This window comes from Camelina sativa, chromosome 9 (genome assembly GCF_030686135.1).
Source record: "Camelina sativa cultivar CO46 ecotype springtype chromosome 9, ASM3068613v1".
Classification (NCBI taxonomy): Eukaryota; Viridiplantae; Streptophyta; class Magnoliopsida; order Brassicales; family Brassicaceae; genus Camelina; species Camelina sativa.
In genome coordinates, this window is record NC_141888.1 from 43,237,790 (window position 1) to 43,257,648 (window position 19,859).

General features: G+C 37.4%; 3 protein-coding genes and 1 non-coding gene across 11 annotated transcripts; all 4 read left to right on the forward strand.

The window, feature by feature from the left end:
- Positions 1-679: 679 nt before the first annotated feature.
- On the forward strand, positions 680-1,465 carry LOC147939429 (uncharacterized). The gene has a single exon (XM_087464325.1). It carries the CDS (start codon positions 897-899, stop codon positions 1,248-1,250), a length of 354 nt encoding a protein of 117 aa, XP_087320451.1. The 5' UTR covers positions 680-896; the 3' UTR covers positions 1,251-1,465.
- Positions 1,466-6,912: 5,447 nt separating this feature from the next.
- On the forward strand, positions 6,913-7,621 carry LOC147939430 (uncharacterized). The gene is made up of 2 exons (XM_087465953.1): positions 6,913-6,918; positions 7,031-7,621. Exons 1-2 carry the CDS (start codon positions 6,913-6,915, stop codon positions 7,619-7,621), a joined length of 597 nt encoding a protein of 198 aa, XP_087322079.1.
- Positions 7,622-15,975: 8,354 nt separating this feature from the next.
- Positions 15,976-16,048, forward strand: TRNAA-CGC (transfer RNA alanine (anticodon CGC)). Its single transcript has one exon. It is a non-coding gene; the product is annotated as a tRNA-Ala (tRNA).
- Positions 16,049-16,161: 113 nt separating this feature from the next.
- Positions 16,162-19,748, forward strand: LOC104714807 (uncharacterized). 8 transcript variants are annotated; one of them, XR_015567454.1, is made up of 13 exons: positions 16,162-16,741; positions 16,833-16,984; positions 17,084-17,161; positions 17,251-17,330; positions 17,538-17,644; positions 17,734-18,150; positions 18,238-18,345; positions 18,429-18,496; positions 18,593-18,680; positions 18,758-18,850; positions 18,936-18,989; positions 19,152-19,240; positions 19,537-19,748. XR_015567454.1 is itself a non-coding variant. In XM_010432274.3 (13 exons), exons 1-12 carry the CDS (start codon positions 16,333-16,335, stop codon positions 19,212-19,214), a joined length of 1,674 nt encoding a protein of 557 aa, XP_010430576.2. In that variant the 5' UTR covers positions 16,162-16,332; the 3' UTR covers positions 19,215-19,240; positions 19,537-19,748. The 8 variants fall into 8 exon arrangements, 3 of the variants coding, with proteins under 3 accessions (XP_010430576.2, XP_010430577.2, XP_087324019.1); XR_015567453.1 differs by having other exon boundaries at positions 18,779-18,850; XR_755894.3 differs by having other exon boundaries at positions 17,560-17,644.
- Positions 19,749-19,859: the final 111 nt, after the last annotated feature.

The window sequence follows — 19,859 nt, forward strand, 5'->3', positions numbered from 1 at the left end:
AGGAATTTGTGAGAAGTAAGAACAACCGAAACTTTGAATTTGTAAAATGCAATACGTATCGTCAATTCTTATTGGTACAAATGAAAAGAATCATGAAATTTCTTTTAATGATCAGTGCTTGTGCAGGTAAGGTAAATATATTCGTGTTCACATTTGGTCTAAGCACGTGAATCGGAAATTTGTATTGACGAAAACAAATCATATAACAAAACAAAAAGAAAGTCTCTGATTTTGAAATATTTTAATTATTACATTAGTGCGGTTTTGTGAACAATTTTATTTGGTTCAAATAAAAATAAAATAAGATTTGTAAAACTATATATTGTTTTAATGTTAATTTAATAGCCGCTTCTCAAAAGTCTTTGCATTGTGTCCGTGACACTGTCGGGCAAGAGCCAAGAGGTTCCGAACGGTTGATGTCGACATTAACCTAACGGTTGTCTTTTTATGACAACTACATTCATATAATACTCTAAACTGTAAAGTTCGTATTATTTATTTAAATATTTCTATTAACCATTTAATTGATCTAGAAAAAGAATACATACTTTAGAGGGTGTGTTCATTAATTATTAATTAAAAGCAAAAAAAATTTAGACACCATGCAAAATGATTCATAAAGTTTTAACGTATACTCATATTCTTTACTACATTTTCAAATATGTCATTTTCACTCAGAATAAATCATGAGAGTCGTTGGGAAATTTCAAAAGCTTTTGAAAGACAAATCAGTATAAAAAAGATTTGATTGATATTAAATAATTTGACCTTCTGTATATATACATGTGTTTTCACACTCATGTCAATCACTTATTTTCAAAGAAAAAGAGAAGCAAATCTGTGAATTTGTTTTTTTTCCTTTCTTGAGATTTGTCATATTTTTTTTTTTGGTGTCAATGGGCAATTGCATGGAGAAATGGGTGAGAGGAGATCAAGGGGAAGAAGGAAAGATAGAGGTTAGAGAAAGAGAAAAAGAGTCCTTCAAACTTGATGGTGGTGATAGTGAAGATGGTCATGGTGGGATGAAGGTGAAGATAGTGCTTAGTAGACATGAATTGGACATGTTTTTGCTTGAGATGAATAGGAATCAGGATGGAAATTTGAAGATTACCAGAGATGTTATGGTGGAGCTAGAGAAGAGGATCTTAAGAGCTTCATCATTGTCATCACTATCATCATCGATGGCATGGGAACCGTCTTTAGAGAGCATCGTGGAGTGTCCAGAAGTCCAGGAAATGGATAGATCATGAAGATGCTAAAGATGTGATTTATGATGGAAATGAGTTTGATCATGATGATCATCATATATTGGTTCTAGCCTTCTAGAGCATTGTTTTATATCACGATGATCGGAACTATATAACATTTTTGCTTATCACAGTTTTAGATAGATATTTTTATTTTTGTTAGAAAAGTTTGAGATCGATCTCGTACCATATATATTCCGTATATATGTTTTGACAAACTATTACGCATTTTATTTATTAATAACTGGATAATTTAAGGAATAAGAATCCTTATCTCCAAATAATTAGGACTCGTACCCGCTGATCATGATAAATCAATACTACATATACAAACACACACAATTGATGGAGCTAATGACCATAGTGTTTGTGGCATAATTAACAAACCTTGATGGAGTATCAACCTAAGGGATCATTGGAATGGATCGACATACGGTTGATATTTGTGTTTTCGGCGATGATCTTCTTCCTAATAGTTATTTTTCTTTTCCTTTGTGGCTGCCTCTTCCTCCTCCAACATGCCAAGACTTATACCAAAAACGACGACCACGACTTATACGAGGCATATCAGCGAAGATCAGCAATACAAACTAGTAATACTCGGACCTAGAAGAAGGCATGTTTTTTTCCTATTGTCGTTAGTTTTTATTTCTTAGTTTAGTTTATAGGTGTTTCAATTAGTTTAATTATTCTTATTTTATTCCATAAATTGTAATTGCGGTTTAAATCGTTGCCAATTAAGAGCCATTCGTGCTTTGGGGTTTTTCAGTTTCTTAGGGTACGTTCTCTTGTAATCATGATCAGTTGATCACTTGAGATCGATCGTGCCAATTAGATTTTAATTTGTGGATACAAGATCCGGAGAGAATATGCATGTATGAAAAGAAAAAAAATTAACACAAAGTTACTTGATTAAAATATTCATGTCAGGTAGAGAGATAGATTGATTCAGGACGTTAATCAGAAGGTCGGGGTGAGTGTGAGTGTGAGTGTGTGCCAGAGAGAAATTTGGCGATTTCGTGACTTCGTGCGAATCTCCATCGGAGATCGGCCTCACGCCAGTCGCCGAGAATATTCTTCTTCCTCCCTCCTCTTCCTTTCTTGTCCCTGAGAGTGTGTTCCCCGTGTGTAATGGCTGACTCTCCAGATCCCCCCGACGGTTCTATGTCTCCAATCCAAGCTCCAGATCTAAATCTATCCTCGGCTCCTCTTAATGAATCCTCTCAGATCTCGCCTCCTCCTTCCTCGATCCCACGGCAGGTGCCGTTTGTTGACGCACCGTCTCATGCCGAGCGATTCAAAGCCTCTCTCAGAAACCTTCGGAGAATTGATTCTCCGGTTCTCATGGAAGATGGAATTCCAGTTGTTCAAGCTCCTACCTCTGTCCTGTTAAAGTCAGCCGACCAATGGAAGGGTTACATCATAGCTCATTTTCACGGGTTAATTCCTACTGCCTCGAAGATTTTCTCGGACCTCAATCCAGTTTGGGGAAAGTATGGAAGCATCACCATTAGACATGTCTCAGATACATCTTGCCTCGTTCTCATTCCATGTCTTAAAACCCGGGAGTGGGTTCTGCAGGTGGGTTACTGGCAAGCAGGGAACTGCGCATTTAATGTTTCTCCTTGGTCCGTTGATGCTTCCCTGGAGGTTCAAGATCTCAAAACAGTACCTACTTGGGCAGTGCTGCACAATGTTCCTCCCCAATTGTATTCCCTTTCTGGTATCAGCCTCATCACTAGTGCAATTGGCGAGCCTCTGCATACTGAAAAGTCTAAATTGGATCCCTACTATATGGGTAAAACAAAGGTCAAGGTTGAAATCTCTCTGGAAAAGGCTCCCCCTTCAACCATCATTGTGCGGGATGAGGCTTTAAACTCGGTCAAAGTAAGCGTTACTTATCCTCGTCTACCTCCGAAGTGTTGCAATTGTGGGCGATTTGGACATCTTATTAGCAGGTGTCCCAAGCCACTCATGAAGCAGCAGGTCGTTTTTGAAAAGAATGGGGGGTTTGTACCTGGGGGTGTTGCCTCTGCGGTTTCTAAGGTGCCTTTGGTCTCAGAGAAGGAGACTGTTAAGCTTGTGGACACTCCTATCTCTACTGAGGTTCTTCCCAGTTCGGGGTCACCCACGGATGCCCTGGATACTCAAAAGGATGCTTCTTCTAGCTCACATGATAGAGGCAATAAGAAGCATCGAAGTAGAAGTACCCCTCCAGTTAAGCGTGTTATCCTGCCTCTGAAGGATTTCTCTGTGGCGGATACAATTCAGGCGAATGTAGAGAGCTGGTTACGGGAAAGAGAGGCGAAGCAGATAATAGCAGTGAAAGATCTCCTTGGTCATACTAGTCATGCTCCCGAGGTCTCTGAGGAACCTTGGACAGAGATTACCTCGAAGTCAAAGTCAAAGAAGAAGAAAAAGATGACTCAGAACTCGATCAGTCAAAACGCTCAGTCTTCAAACCTTTCAAGGCAAGGTATTCCTGGTGCTTTGGGGGTTCGAAAACTAGCAAAAATGGAAAATAAAAAACAGTTTGGTTTACAGAGGATGGAGAGTAAGTTTAACGGAATGAAGCCTTGTCCTGAGAAGTATAAGATCGTTCCCTCCACCTCAAGCTCTCAACCTGACCGGGGTAGTTCCTCGGTTAGGACTTGTTAGTTCCTGAAAGAGCTTTGCTCTACCTTCACTTTTGGGTTATAGATGACGAAGGTTTTTTGTTGGAATATTCGGGGTTTAAATAGTACCTCTAGGCAGCGGTATTTAAGAAACTGGGTCCTAAAGAATAAGCCTCTTCTTGGCAGTATTTTGGAGACACATGTCTTGGAGGAGAATGTGGCTCAGGTTTTGCAGGCTTCCTTTCCGGGGTGGAGAGGAGAGCAAAACTATCAGTTTGCGGCAAATGGACGTATTTGGGTTGTCTGGGACCCGTCCATCTCGGTTATTTGCTTTTACATGTCTGCGCAAATAGTATTGTGTGGAGTTTACATTCCAAGTACAAAAGAGAGTTTCGCGGTGGCCTTTGCTTACGGCTTTAACACTCAGGTTCAGCGGAGAGCTCTATGGGAGGATATTACGATGATAGTGCAGAACTCTCCTGCTCGACATTCGCCTCTGATGGTCCTTGGGGACTTCAATCAAATTCTCACTGCAAATGAGCACTTTTCGGTTCACCCTCATCCTCTACCTTTCGCTGGTATGTCAGAGCTATTAGAGTGCACATCTGCAAATGAGTTATCGGATTTGCCTGGTAGAGGAGCCTTCTTTACTTGGACTAACAGTCAACCTGAAGATCCTGTCCTTAGAAAACTTGATAGAGTCCTTGTAAATGAGCAGTGGAGGGCCTCTTTTCCGGATTCCCTTGTCGTGTTTGATCCTCCTGGAGACTCGGATCACTCCCCTGCTCTGGTCTCCACCTCTGAACCTATTGCAGGGAGCAAGAAAACATTCAAATACTTTTCATTCTTGTCTACTCACCCTCGGTTCAAGACTGTTATTGCTGAAGCTTGGAGTTCAGAAGTTATGGTAGGGTCCAAACTGTTCACTTTGGCTCAGCGTATGAAACAGGTTAAAGCGGCCTGTCGTCAATTGAACAGAGAGGGCTTTGGCAATATTCAGCAGAGAACTAAGGATGCTCTACTCCAACTGGAACTGATACAAGCTGCTTTAATGACTACTCCTACCACTACTTTGTTTCGAGAGGAATTTGTTGCAAGAAAGAAATGGAGATTTTTTGCAGATGCTCAAGAATCTTTTTACAAACAGAAGTCAAGAGTACGCTGGTTATCTGAGGGGGATGCTAATACTGCCTTTTTCTTCAAATCAGTTCTTGCTAATCAAGGGTTCAACGCAATCAAGTATCTCAGGACTGATGAGGATGAGCGTGTTTATAATGTTATTCAGATCAAGGAACTTCTTCTAGCATATTATCAGAATCTGTTGGGATCTGAGAATGTTGGAGTTACCCCTATGACGGTGGAGAGTATCAAAGCTCTAAACTCGTTCAGGTGTGAACCGGAACTGGCCACTCAACTCCTTCAAACTCCCTCTGTCGCAGAGATAAGACGAACCATTGTCACTATGCCTAAGTCTAAAGCGCCTGGCCCGGATGGTTTCCCAGTTGAATTCCTGAGGGAGGCTTGGGACATAGTTGGTAGGGACACGGTGGAAGCTGTTCAGCAATTCTTCGAGACTGGATACCTCCCAAGAAACTTTGCCGCAACCGCCATTACTCTCATCCCCAAGGTCCCAGGAGCAGATAAAATTGCACAACTAAGACCTATATCCTGCTGTACAACAGTCTACAAAGTCATTGCTCGCCTGCTGAAACAAAAGCTTAAACTGTTTATTGCTGATGCAGTTCAAGCGAACCAAGTTGGGTTTGTTCAAGGTCGTCAGTTGTGTGAAAACGTTTTACTTGCCTCAGAGCTAGTTAACAACTTTCACTCGGCAGGACCTACTACTAGAGGCTGTCTTCAGGTGGACCTAGCAAAGGCTTATGACAATCTTGATTGGAAGTTTTTGGAGAATCTCCTTATCGCTCTAGACTTGCCGGCTCAGTTTATTGGTTGGATCAAGGAATGCTATACTACTCCTTCCTTTAGTATAGCTTTAAATGGCGAACTGGTGGGTTTTTTTCCAGGCAAGAAAGGTCTTCGTCAAGGTGATCCAATCTCCTCCTTACTATTCGTTTTGGCTATGGATGTTTTATCTAAGAAACTGGACAGAGGAGTTTTGAATCAGAGGTTTGGGCCTCATCCGCAGTGTTTAGCTCCCCTAATTACTCATTTAAGCTTTGCGGATGACATCCTAATATTTTTCGATGGCAAGCAAGACTCGTTGGATAACATTCTCCAGATTCTTGAGGAGTTCAAAATCGAATCAGGCTTGGGGATAAACAAGGAGAAAACGGCTCTGTTTTTGGATGGTGATGATATCCAACAGAACCAGAGTATAGCAGAGAGAGCAGGTTTGATTCAGGGCTCCTTTCCAGTTAAGTATCTCGGGGTCCCCTTATCCACAAAAAAATGGTAAGACAAGATTACCAGCCTCTGATAGATAAGCTTCTTCGTAGATTCAACTCTTGGACTGCAAGACACCTTTCTTTTGCTGGTCGATTGCAGTTAATTCAGGCTGTCATCTATTCCACCATCACATTCTGGGCTTCAATGTTTATCCTCCCAAAGAGTTGTTTGGAGGAAATGGAGAGTATGTGCAGTGCTTTCCTTTGGAAGGGTGTACCTAATTCTGCTAGGGGTGCTAAAGTCAGCTGGGAGTCAGTTTGCACAGAGAAGGAATGTGGAGGTCTTGGTCTCAAACGGCTCACAAACTGGAACAAGGTCCTTGTTCTGAAACTGATCTGGCTTATTTTTGCTGCTGGGGGTTCTCTCTGGGTCTCATGGGTAAGGATGCACCTAATTGGCAACCAGTGTTTTTGGGATCTAAATGGTAACGCCTCGGGGAGTTGGATATGGAGGAACCTCTGTAACATCAGACATTTGGCTCGACCCTTCATCTTTTGTGAATTGGGTTCTGGTATTACTTGCAAATTCTGGACTGATAATTGGACATCTCTCGGACCATTACTGGACTTAACAGGGGCTTCTGGTCCCCGAATAACGGGTCTCCCTTTATCTGCGGTGGTTCATGATGCTGTAAGGGATGGTTAATGGTGGTTGGCTAATAGCAGGAGTCGAAACCCCATAATCCAATTACTCAAGTCCTGCCTTCCTCCCCCTCCTCTAGCTAATAGTCCTAATAATCAAGATGATTGCTATCTCTGGAAGATTGGTGATGCGTCTCCATCCACTTCGTTCTCCGCAGCCGCCACTTGGAGTTATCTATATCCTCCGGGAAATAAGGTAGACTGGTATGCTTCTGTATGGTTTAAAGGCAGAATCCCCAAGCATGCCTTCATAGCCTGGCTCAACTCTCGCCATAGACTTCTTACAAGGGATCGAATGGTTCGCTGGGGTTTTACGGTTCCATCTTCCTGTGTGCTCTGCAACTCCTTCGATGAATCTCGTCAACACCTGTTCTTTGATTGCTCCTATGCGAAGGAGGTTTGGCATCACTTCACTGGTAAAGTCCATCTCTCTCCTCCTTCATCCTTTGAAGCGGGAGTCACATGGTTGAGGAATCCTTGTAGGGATAAGAACATCACTTGGATTCTTCGACTTCTTTACCAAGCCTCAGTGTATTCTATTTGGAAGGAGCGGAATTCACGCCTTCATACCTCTCTCTCTCGACCAGCCTCGACATTGATCCAAGAGATCAAGAACATCATTCGAGCTCACCTTGGCCCCCTCACGCTCAAGCAAAAGATCTCCAACCCAGATGACTCTCTTTTGATCACTTGGTTCCGTTACTTCCTCTAATATATCTCTCTCCTTTTCCTCGATTGTTTTTCTCTTCCTATATTGTATAAGATGGTAAGTGTTACTCGTGTGGAGGCACTTTGTATGTTTTAACGGAATTAATGAAGTATGTTAAAAAAAAAAATAAAAAAAAAATAAAAAAAAAATAAAAATAAAGGAATTTCACTAAAAGTGATTAATTATTTCTTATAGAAAGACACAAAAGCAAAACATAATGAAGGAACAAATTGAACCAAATCCAATGATTTAAGAACAAATTAAATACCATAATAAAGACTTCAAACTCGATTGACGATGATTGATCCCTTGTCCACATCATGGTCGCTGATCGTCTCGTCGGTTCTTAGAGTAGTATATGAGGGTTTATGAAGGGATAGCCACTTACGAAGATAATAAAATATTATGCTGCCCAAAAGGACAAGGTAAAGGAATATGGCTCCGATCATCGCATACATAAATTTTAACGTTTCTTCTGAGGAGAGGTGGTCACCATCATCTTGCATGGTTAAGCTAGCTAGATAGCGATCCACTAACAAGGTAAATTAGGTAATGTGATAATATTTAACTAGACCTTTGAGTTAATTTTCACCTATAAAAAGAGAAGATGCTCTTGCATATATATAAGATATCATATATGTATATATATATATATATTGTTGTTAAGTCTTGTTTGTAATCCGATTACATGATGAATATGGCTTGATACATATATATATAATTATAATTTCTGAAGATAATCGTCTCCAAAAAAGATAAATAAAATACGTAACCACAATATCTTTATTGTAAATCTGATAGGTCTTCAATTCAGAAGATAAGAGACAGATTAGTTAATATTGAAGCAAATCCCATAAGAATAATTTAAGGGGAAAAAAAAAGAAGTTTATAGAGAATATTAAGATGACTACAAGATAATTTATCTTCATCGCTAACTTTGCGCTTTGTCTTGATCGTCATTAGAATTCAAGCTCCATGGGCTAAAAAGTGAGGTACACAATATCTTCATCTTTCTGAGTAGACGTCCGTGAGCAAAATTTAAAACAAAGACAAGAGCCGAAAAGGATAACAATCATGGACATCACCACCATTACCCTGAACAAAACTATTACGGTTTCTTCATATCGTGATGCATCCATGGTGTTTGCGAGAGAAGAGGACTTCTCGATCGGTTTAATGAATAGATAAGAGTAATTGTGAAAGTCTTTGTAAGTAGAGGAGCTATACAAACGAAATATATATAAGTAGAGGAGCTAGCGGTTGACTCCTAACTAGGTTAGCCGTTGACACAATATATAATTAGTTTTTTTTTTTCTCTCTTATTTTTACATAATTTGAGTTACATATAGATTAGGAAAAGTTAGTTAACTATTGGATAACTACCACCCTATATCTCCGGCGGCCATAATGATCAAAGAAGAAAGGAACCCTAATTACAAGCCGGCAATTAATGGACCTAACGCTAATCTCTCTTTAGGATGTTAGCTTCAACAATTTTGTGACCTTCAATTCCCTAATTACCATGGTCAATTTATCGTATTACTCGTACCTTACATAGTAAGAATCAGCTCTTACGTTGTTTACTTCAACGTGAAGAAATCAATAAAAACAAGTCCTGCGATATTGATGGATTTTTTGGTTTTAGTATTTTGTGTGATAATTTGAAGAAAAATATCTAACTATGAACTTAATTAACATCCATCACCACCTCAAGTCGAGCAAAAATTCATCATTCCGAACCATGGACGAACGACCGACAATTTATGTTGACAACAATCAAATTTTTAAAAAGGAGTTGCATTATAAGTCGATCAATGATGACTAAAAGTAAAACCCGTAAAATTGTAGAATGTAACAATATTGAACCTTAAGTATACATCTTTTAATTAAACTCCCATGCATGGGTCTCCAGAAATCAATCAGTCGCTGTCACCATCTGATATTTCCTGGATCATCTCCCCCGCAGGCAACCTCCCGAGTTCGATATCATGTAAGCGGTGATGTTCCTTCTCAAAATAATCATTAGTCAACCAATCAAAAAATATGATACTCATGATTATACAAATGTTCATAAAAAAAAAGATCAAGAACTAAAGAGCTTGAAAGCTCTATTATATCATCACGCCGGTCGTCGAAGGGAGGAGGTGCCATAGATCCCATTACTGAAACAATATGAATAACTAAAGCAATTGTAACTTGTAAGGCGACGTACAGTATATATACAAAATTTCTTACTCCTATTGTTTTTTTCCTTATTTTTAACCACCGAAAGCATCAACATATGTAACAAGATGTGAAAGTAAGTAGACGTCAATATTTAACGGATAACTTTAAATTATATATTTTTTTTTTCCAGCTAAATATTTTCCTTATGTGAGTGGGATTATGGAATTATATTGTTTTAATATATATCATTTACAATATCCTGTAAATATATATATACATTAATAACGAAAATTTTAAAAACAATATTTGATTTGTAGACATTTACATCTCACTGACTTAAACAGATAATTATGAACAAAATCTTTACTATATCTTCTAAAATTGAAGATATATACTACTAAAAAACATAATTACCCTTATGCTCATTTAATGATTCACAAAAAAAAAAAAAAAATTAGTGAGCTAATTTACACTTTTTAATTTTTTTTTTAAAGAACCAAATGACTCGAAGCGGAACTAGACACTGGAAGAATGAATACATACATTATGTGGACATCACTCAATCAGAATCATATACACAATAGTAAGCATCTTCTCCGACTAAAATGTTTCGCATAATTTTGGGATGAATAAGTCTCTGATTTTGTGTTCTGCTATTGCCTTATCTACTTGAGCACCATTTGATCCACTTGAGCTTATTCTGCTCAAAAATTTTCTTTCACATACAAGTAACTATTGTCTCTTACTATCTTCTTGAAAATACTCACACACTGTGTTTATAGAGTCAACTACAATAAAACTACACAAACAAACAAACAAATTTCAACCTTGTTCGAGAAACAGATTTGAGTCTTCATGCTCCTTCATTTTGCTATCATCTTGAGGACGTGGGGAACACCTGCTGCCAAACCGATACCAATGACTCCTAGCAAAACCACACACATAGCTTTGCACTTGCTGACTCCATAAGAAGCGGTCCATATGCTAGCAATGATTATCTTCATCGCTAAGGCTAAGCTGGCTGTAACAACAAATCTTGTCCAATAATCCTGTATGAATCCGCAGAAAAGAGTGACTACTCCTCCTATTAATATCCATGGTATAGAATTTGGCTCCACCTTGGCTTCTTTATCCATGGAGATGTAAGTGACAACATTGTTGAATACTTTGCCCATGAGTATACCGCATAATGAAGCAAAGGCACCGAGAGCAGTTATTTTCACGCTTTCATTAGCATATGTAACCACATAAGCAGTGATAGCTACTAGGGCACCCATCATAACCCCCAACTCATCTCCTGTCAAGATGCCTTTAGGGGCTACAGTGCTCTTCAGCCACTTTGGCAGTGTATTCACCATGGTTTGTAATGCAGAACCATCTATGGGATCCTTCTCCCTCAGTAAGCTTTCCTTCTCTTCTTCCCAGTTCTTTCTCTGGTTTGCAGTTAAGGTTTTCTGCTCTTCTTCCCATTTCTTTCTGTGGTATGCCACCTCCTCCTTTCGGAACTCTGCTACTGTCTCATAGTTCCAAGGGTTTCTCTGTTCATTCAAGTGAGAAAAGAAAGGATATTGAGTTTTTACTGTTGAATATCACAATGCGTGCCTTTCTCAATGTATATATTGAGTTTTGATAAATTTGGAGGAAACCTTAGAAGTGAAATAGTTTCTCTCATTTTATTCATTAGCTTTTAGGCTTATATTTATACAAAGATATAACTTGTCTAACAAGTTCTTTACATATTCAATAATGGTAAATCTACTTATTTAGTAATAGGAGAATATTACACAAATGTTAACTTTCCATTTAACTCGATCTCGTAATCTCCAAGATCTCCTCATACCCTCCCGCAAGCTCATACGTGGTAACACGTATGAGATTGGACGATCATCATCACATCATCTTCACGGTCTTTGTACTCACTATAGAGTCATCAATGGCGTTATACCTCGCCATAAGGTCATCGAGTCGGTGGAGAATGTGTATCTCCATTGATTTCAAAATCACAAGTTTAAATCGTTCTTCAAACTTCTTGTTCATGAAGAAACTTGTGTAGTGGTCATGGTCAAATTCAGGTTTGTCATCTTCGGATCAGCATCGTATCCGTCAGATTCATCACTTTGATAGTTATCTTCGTGGCTCCATCTTGTTTGTAGGAAAAAAATGAATCCACATGAAGACTCGTTGGAAAACACAATCATGTGCTATTGTACCCATATCTCTCATGAAAGAGACACATCTTTCTTTCTTTCTTTTTTTTCTAAAAAAAACAGTCGAACAAATTTTTTTTTTTTTTAAGTTTTTTTTTTTTTTTTCTTTTTTTCGAAAAAACAAAGCAAAAAAAACGAAAAGAACTATAAAAGAAATCAAGGAAGTATGTTTGATACACCAAAACAAAGAAAACCAGTACGAACAAAGAAACAAAATTCAAAATTTTTTTTTTTTTTTAAACTGTAGAAACAAAAGAAAACCCTAATCCATTGGTATAAGATCAAGGCTCTGATACCATGATAAATTTGGAGGAAACCTTAGAAGTGAAATAGTTTCTCTCATTTTATTCATTAGCTTTTAGGCTTATATTTATACAAAGATATAACTTGTCTAACAAGTTCTTTACATATTCAATAATGGTAAATCTACTTATTTAGTAATAGGAGAATATTACACAAATGTTAACTTTCCATTTAACTCGATCTCGTAATCTCCAACATCTCCTCATAAGTTTCCTATTCTATTTATTTACTTACCTTACTCAAAAGTCCCTGGAGTTCATCACGCTTTGTGGTAAGATATTGGTTCTCCCTCTTTTGTTCTTCCAATTTCTTCTCCAAAAAGTACATTCTTATTTGTGAGTACTTCGTACTGTTCAACCAGAGCATGCTGTTGTTTCTCCATAAACTCTATATTCTTCTTGGATGTTAGCAGCTCATTTTGAAACTCTGCTGCTGTCTCATCGTTCCAAGGGTTTCTCTGTTTATTCAAGTGAGAAAAGAAAGATATTGATGAGTTTACTGTTGAATATCACAATCCGTGCCTTTCTCAATGTATATATTGAGTTTCCTATTATATTTATTTACTTACCTTACTCAAAAGTCTTTGGAGTTCATCACGCTTTGTGGTAAGATATTGGTTGTCCCTCTTTTGTTCTTCCAATTTCTTCTCCAAAAGTATATTCTTCTTTTTGAGTACTTCGTTCTTTTCAACCAGAGCATGATGTTGTTTCTCCATTTCTGTCTTCTCTTCAACAAATTTATCCAGTTGTTTCTCCATATACTCTATCTTCTTCTTGGATGTTAGCAGCTCATTTTGCTTTTGAGAATGGAAAAAAGATACTCAGCTACACGAAGTATAGCTCAATACATGACCACACATCTCAACTTTAAAAATGTATTGTCAACTACACCAAGTAAATGTATTGGTCACATATACCAACTATATGATGACATGTGCTCAACATCACGATCATTTTATTCCGGTACACTGTTTGTTAGAATCCGGCGTTGACCATGTTTGACCGGTGTTGAACAATGTTGACCAACAATTTTATTTTATTTTTTTAATTTTATTATAGTATTAGAAAAAAAAACTGTTTTATAGAATAATTTATGGCCTTTAATAATTAACAAAATATCTATATTCATTATAAAGATATATTTTACATTTGTTAATGCAATCAATCTTATAATAGTTTTTTTCAATTGTAAAACTTAACTTCAAATATATTAAAAATCATTAATATATTTTTCAGATATTAAAACTTTTATTTTACCACATATCCTACTATATTAAATGAGAAGTATAAATTTGAAACTAACCTTATAATTTATGCTGCATATCTTGTGTTTTGAATTTTTAAAAACAAAGATATATTACTCAATCTATGAAGAAAACAATGCGTGTTTTAATGATCCACATCGGTGGATTAGTAAAACTAAATTTATGTGGTTGATAAAATTAATAAATTTTATTTGCTCACAATTACAATATTATAATTAATTTAAAATATTTCACAAAATAATGATGCAAATACAGCAAACAAACAATATAAAATTGTATAATATACATCAAACAAATTAAAATGCTATAATATTCTAAAATAATTAGTATTCAGAAAGATATATGTATATTTACCAAAGAATTACAATATTAAGTAAATACTGTCCATATTTTATTTATTATAACATGAATTTCTGGTTTTAGTTTAAGTTTCAATATCTTAAAAACTGTTAATGATTTATTTTCAGTTTTATTTATGTTTTGAACTTAAAAAAAAAACCTAACTATTATAAGATTGAATGCATTAAACATATATAATATATCTTTATATTGGATATAGATATGTTTTTTTAACCATAAATGATTCAACAAAACAATTTTATTACTTTTGTAAGTATTAAAAAAAAAAATTGATGGTCAACATCAGATATATTTAGTCAACGCCGGATTCTGATAAATAGTATACCAAAATAAAATGATCATGATGTTGAGCACATGCCATCATATAGTTGGTACATGTGGCCATGCAATACATTTACTTCGTGTAGTTAGCTATACATTTTTAAAGTTGGTATGTGTGGTCATGTATTCAGTTATACTTCGTGTAGCTCACTATCTTTTTTCCTTTGAGAATTCACATCAGACAGCTTATCATCATCATCATTAATAAAAGCTTTTGCTTCCTTCTTCAGTTGAAGGACTTTGTAAAGAAATTGATCCCTGCATCAGCAAAGAGAAGAAGAAAGAAAGAAAGAAAGAATATAAATTGATCTATGCATGTTTGATCATAAACAAGAAACAAAAGGCCAAATGAAATTTGAACCTGATCAGTGCTTCCTTGACCTGTTTTGGCAAGCATCGAAACATCAATAATCATCAAACCATTAACACAAAATTTTATATAAACAGAACAGCATTTAAAAAGGAGCATCCATATGTGATACCTGACGAGCATGTATCTCACTTTCAAGATTAGAATTTTCATCCCGAAGAAGAAGAATCCATTTTTCGTTGCAAAGAGTAATCCTCGCCTGAAGAAAGGTACAATTTCCAAGCTCAAAACGCGCGCTCAGTATATATAAAACAACCCAAAGAAAACTCTAAGCGATATCCACTTCCAACTCATTTAAGGTATATTGGAAACTGACCTCACGAGACTGGATTGTAGCACCGCTTGAAGACTCGTTGACGTTAGTAGTAGTAGTAGTATCCTCCTCCTCTGCTACTTGGTTTAAAGACCTAAGACGTTCAGGCGTAGCATCCACAGATTCTAATCCCGATTCGAGATCTTTCACACGATTCTTCAATTCAACACACTTTTGCACTTTTGACGACCAAAAATCACCAACAGAACAATATCAGAACAAATGATCACTCAGAATCAATCTCAAACCCTAAATTCCACCAACATTTCATTCCGATCATCTTATGATTGATTGAATTTTCATAACGATCGTCACAATTAGATTGTTCTCTTACGAAAAACAAAAACCAAAAAGAAGAAAGAAAGATCTTTCTTTACCTTTTCGAGATCTTTCATGTTTCAAGTCTCCGATAAAATAGCGAATCTTCTCTTGTGTATCATCGGTTCCTGCCATGGCTGGTTTGTTTCTTCGTCAACTTAGCTCCTCAGTAGGGGAAAATATCTCAGTTTCTTCTCGTTCTAGTAACCGTTTCTAATCGGAGAAGATGAATTCGCCGATCAGAAACAAAAAGAAAAGGAAGAAGCTAATTCTGCGTATCGACCATTCCCGCCATGGTTGCTTACTGTGCTTTTAAGCTCTCTCTCGCTCTCTCTACTAACAAAGTATGACTCAAAAACTAGTATCTCACTTTTCTGTTACTATCGTTTTTAGTTTTTTTCTTTTTTCTTTTCCGTATAACAACAAATTAACCAAGTTAGTTTGATGTCAAAAAAAACAAAGAAAAAAAAAGTTAGCAATTTCGGCCCATACTTATGGAGCCCAAACTAGTAAGCCCAGATCGTTTTGCAAATTGGAGAATTGTGGTATACACAACAAAATTACACAAATATGGAAAGAGACTAACTCGGAAAAAAACAAATGTCTCTACCTTTTTTTTTATTTCTTTTTCTTTAATACGTTTACGAAATTTAATGTTTAATATTCTACTGCCTTTTCAAGATATTTTGTTTTCCAAATTATAAGTAACTACATCCTTGATAGTGAACATGGTTTGGGGGTGTAGCTCATATGGTAGAGCGCTCGCTTCGCATGCGAGAGGCACGGGGTTCGATTCCCCGCACCTCCATTATTCATTTAATTATTTATTTTATGACTTACTAATATATATCTCTCAAGCTCAACCGTCGGATTGTTTTTTTTTTTGGGGGTCATATATCGAAAAATCAACGGCGCAAGATCAACCGAAGCAATAGATAGAAGAAAGAAAAAAAAATAGTATATCATTAGAGAACGTTGGTTTCTTCTTCCCTCTTTCATAGCCTCTCGTTTCTCATCTCCGAGAGAGAACCACCACCGAACCGATGCTCCTCCGTCTTCTTCGCCGGTGACTTTCTCTTCCGATTATAATCAATGAGTCTTCGTGTAGTTTCCTCCGTCTTCTCCGGAATCAATCGCATCCCTAACCTCCACGACGACACTCACCCTCTTCTTCGCTCTCTGTTCTTCAAACCGGCGAATATCGGTCGTCTACGGCGACGGATTCTATTCTCGTCCTATGGAGACCGGAGCAGAGACAGTGTCAGATCCGCCGCAGCCGATGTTTCGTCGTCTATTCTCGACGACGAGCTTCTGAGCAGCGTATCCGCCGTTAGAGATGCGGATGAAGCGCTCGAGATGATTTCTGAACGATTCGGGTCAAATCGCGGCGGAATCGTTGAGCTTGAAGATTGCCGTTCGATTATCTCCGCTGCTATCAGTCGCGGCAATGTTGATCTTGCCTTGTCGATATTTTACGCCATGCGAGCGAGTTTCGATTTAGGTTCTCTCATCTCATTCATCCAGAGTAGGAGTCTCTGTGATTGATTAAGCAAATTTAGGATTCATTCTTTTGTTTTTGTTTTTTATCACAGGTGGAAGTGAAATTGATCGATGGAGATGGTCAAGGCCTGACGTTGAGGTCTACACGATGTTGGTTAATAGTCTTGCTGCTTCCTTAAGGGTTTCTGATTCTCTAAGGATCATCAGAGATATTTGCCGTGTTGGAATCTCCCCTGCTGAGGAGGTAACTATGCAACAACACCTTTTTAACTTATTCACTATCCTAGAATGGTCAGGCTATGTTTGTTTAGCATGATATCGAATACATTGATATTGATCTTAGGTTCCCTTTGGTAAAATTGTGAGATGTCCCACCTGTTTGATTGCCATTGCTGTTGCACAACCCCAGCATGGAGTTCAGGTAATGACTGACCAATCTAATTGATTGTTTTTGCTCAGTATATCTTTTTATTAGAATAACTTGATGATTTGTGCTGTCTATGTTTCTAGATTGCATCTTGCGCTAATTGCCGTTACCAGTATGAGCTTTTCTCTGGTGACATAACCAGCATTGAATCAGAAGAGCTCGGGTTAGTACTCTTTAGTATTTCTCTTCTTTGTTGCCTACCTCTAGGTTTAGATTTAGATTTCTTTTAATATGTTTGTTTAGAGTACTCTTTAGTATATCTTTTAATATGTTTTGTTGGGTGTGAGAGCGGTTTTTGTTTGTGAATTTGACCTGTAAAACAAATTGAGACGTGTGTGGTGTTGATGCTGGGATATTCACTTTCTCTAAGGAGCTACATCTGCCGAACGCAGCAAGGACATTCCTCTCTGGGAGAAAGGGCTCAGACTAATCCAGATAAAGAAGAACAAGATCACATCTTCGGTGCACTCCATTGTGGTAATTGCCATTGTTAACACATTTTCATTTTCAGCGTAATTTTTGATTTTGGTACATCAGATATAGTAACCGTTGCATTGGATTTTCAGGTACGAACTCCTTCCGGTATAGCCCGAACGCACCGGTTTGCCACTGAGACAGCCGAACTCCCTGCGCAAGAGGGAGAAAGAGTGACAGTTGCCTCTGCTGCTCCTTCTAATGTTTACAGACAAGTGGGACCTTTCAAATTTAGCCCCAAAGCTCCAAATTTTTACCCTGGAGAACCTATGAGCCTCACAAAGCACAAGGATGGACGAGAGTCACTCTTGCTAAGGCCTCCTTTAAAAGATGGAGATAAGATCTTGCAACCATCGTTTATTATACCCCTTCTTGCTGTTTTGGCTACTGGAGATGCTGCTTCTGGCTTTATTAATCCCAGTTTGCCTCAATTACTCTCAATTGCTGCTGTTACATCACTAGCAGTTGGAGTAACCGTAAATTCTTTAGTCCTTCCTCAGCTAAATCAGGTTATATTCTCTAACACATGAACTGCGTCAAGTGAACATGTCTTAGTCTCTTTGGTATGAATCTCATAATCCCTTGCACGGTTTCAGCTCCCTGAACGGACAATAGATGTGGTTGGTATCAAGCAGCAACTCTTATCTCAGTATGATGTGCTCCAGCGCCGCATTAGAGATCTAAAGGAAGCAGTTGAGAAAGAGGTACCAAGTCTCATTTATCCATACCTTTTGAAACCCGCAATATGCAATCAAACACACTACTAAAACTTTGTTGTGTCCATTAGGTGTGGATGTTGGCTCGAATGTGCCAGCTCGAGAACAAAATTTTAGCAGTCGGAGAGCCAGCTTACCGGTATGACCCTCTCAGATCATTTGAACCTCATCATTCGGGAAATTGTTAAGACAATGAGATCTATCATAATAAAATGTGTATCTTACTCAAATATAGTACTCGGAGAACAAGAGTAAAGAAGGTACGAGAAACTCTAGAGAACTCCATAAAGGGAAAGATTGAGCTGATCGATAGTTATGCCAAAGTAAGAAAACGAAAAGAAAAAAAAAACAATTTTGATATTCACAAATCTCACTTGATCTCATGGTTTTAATCTTTCAGCTCGATTTCTTATACGTTTAGATATCTTCAATGATTGAGATCGAGGTGGAAATGGACACTGATGTTCTTGCAGCCGAGGAAGTGAACAATACTGTGAGTTATATTTCGAAGAGATTAGTTAAGAACCTGATGTGATCGAATCTGAAGACTGATGATTAGAACTCCATTGTTTCCACAGGAAAACATTGCTCAACAGATAGAGCAGATCATGGAACTCGAAAACCTTGAAGAGGTATTTTAGTTTTGGAAACATATATTCATATACATTGAACTGTGTATATCTTTCTCCTGCAAGTTCCGAGTTTCATTTTGGAGAACACACGCATATATATATACACATACTTACAACAACTTTGTATTTAACATTACGTTGGTCTATATGTTTGTAATGCAGAAATGGAAAATACAGGCTGAAGCAAACGACGAGGCCGAGAGACTACTCAGCTCTCAACCTTAAAACACACACCCCTGTCAACAAACCGGGTTAGTTAACCATCATACATTATACATCAATTATCACCATCATACTATAAAGCAATTATCAATTTTTCGGCGGGCATATGCATGACATTGAAAATGTCTGCTGTCAAAACTGTAACGTAGATTCGTCAATGATATGAAAAATGTGGACGAATGTTCTGGCAATAGCATCTTTAGTTACAAATCTTTTTCTTTTTCCAGAGCTGCATTGGGGATTTTACACTGTAAAAATGAATACTTTTTTTGAAAAAATTATAATTGGTTAAAGTAATAATGGAAATGCTGATCATTTGGTACAGGTCAAAAACTCTGGAGCATCGCTAAAAGTTAAGTTTCTTTTGTCGGTCGCTATTAGTTAAGTTCTTCGATACATTTGTTATGTAATATACATATACTAGTAGTCTAATAATCACCGAAATTATTAGTTTCTTTAAATATAATTTCCTTTTTTATATACCCTTTGTAATAGTCTTAAATTTGTTTTTTAAATGCAAAGCCTTTGTGAAATAAATTATTAGTAGTTGCTAAACACGCAAAGTGACACTTTTCTCCAGAGAATTGTGAGACAATTAAATTAATGGAAGTATTAATAATTATAATAAGGTTAAAATAATGAAAAAGC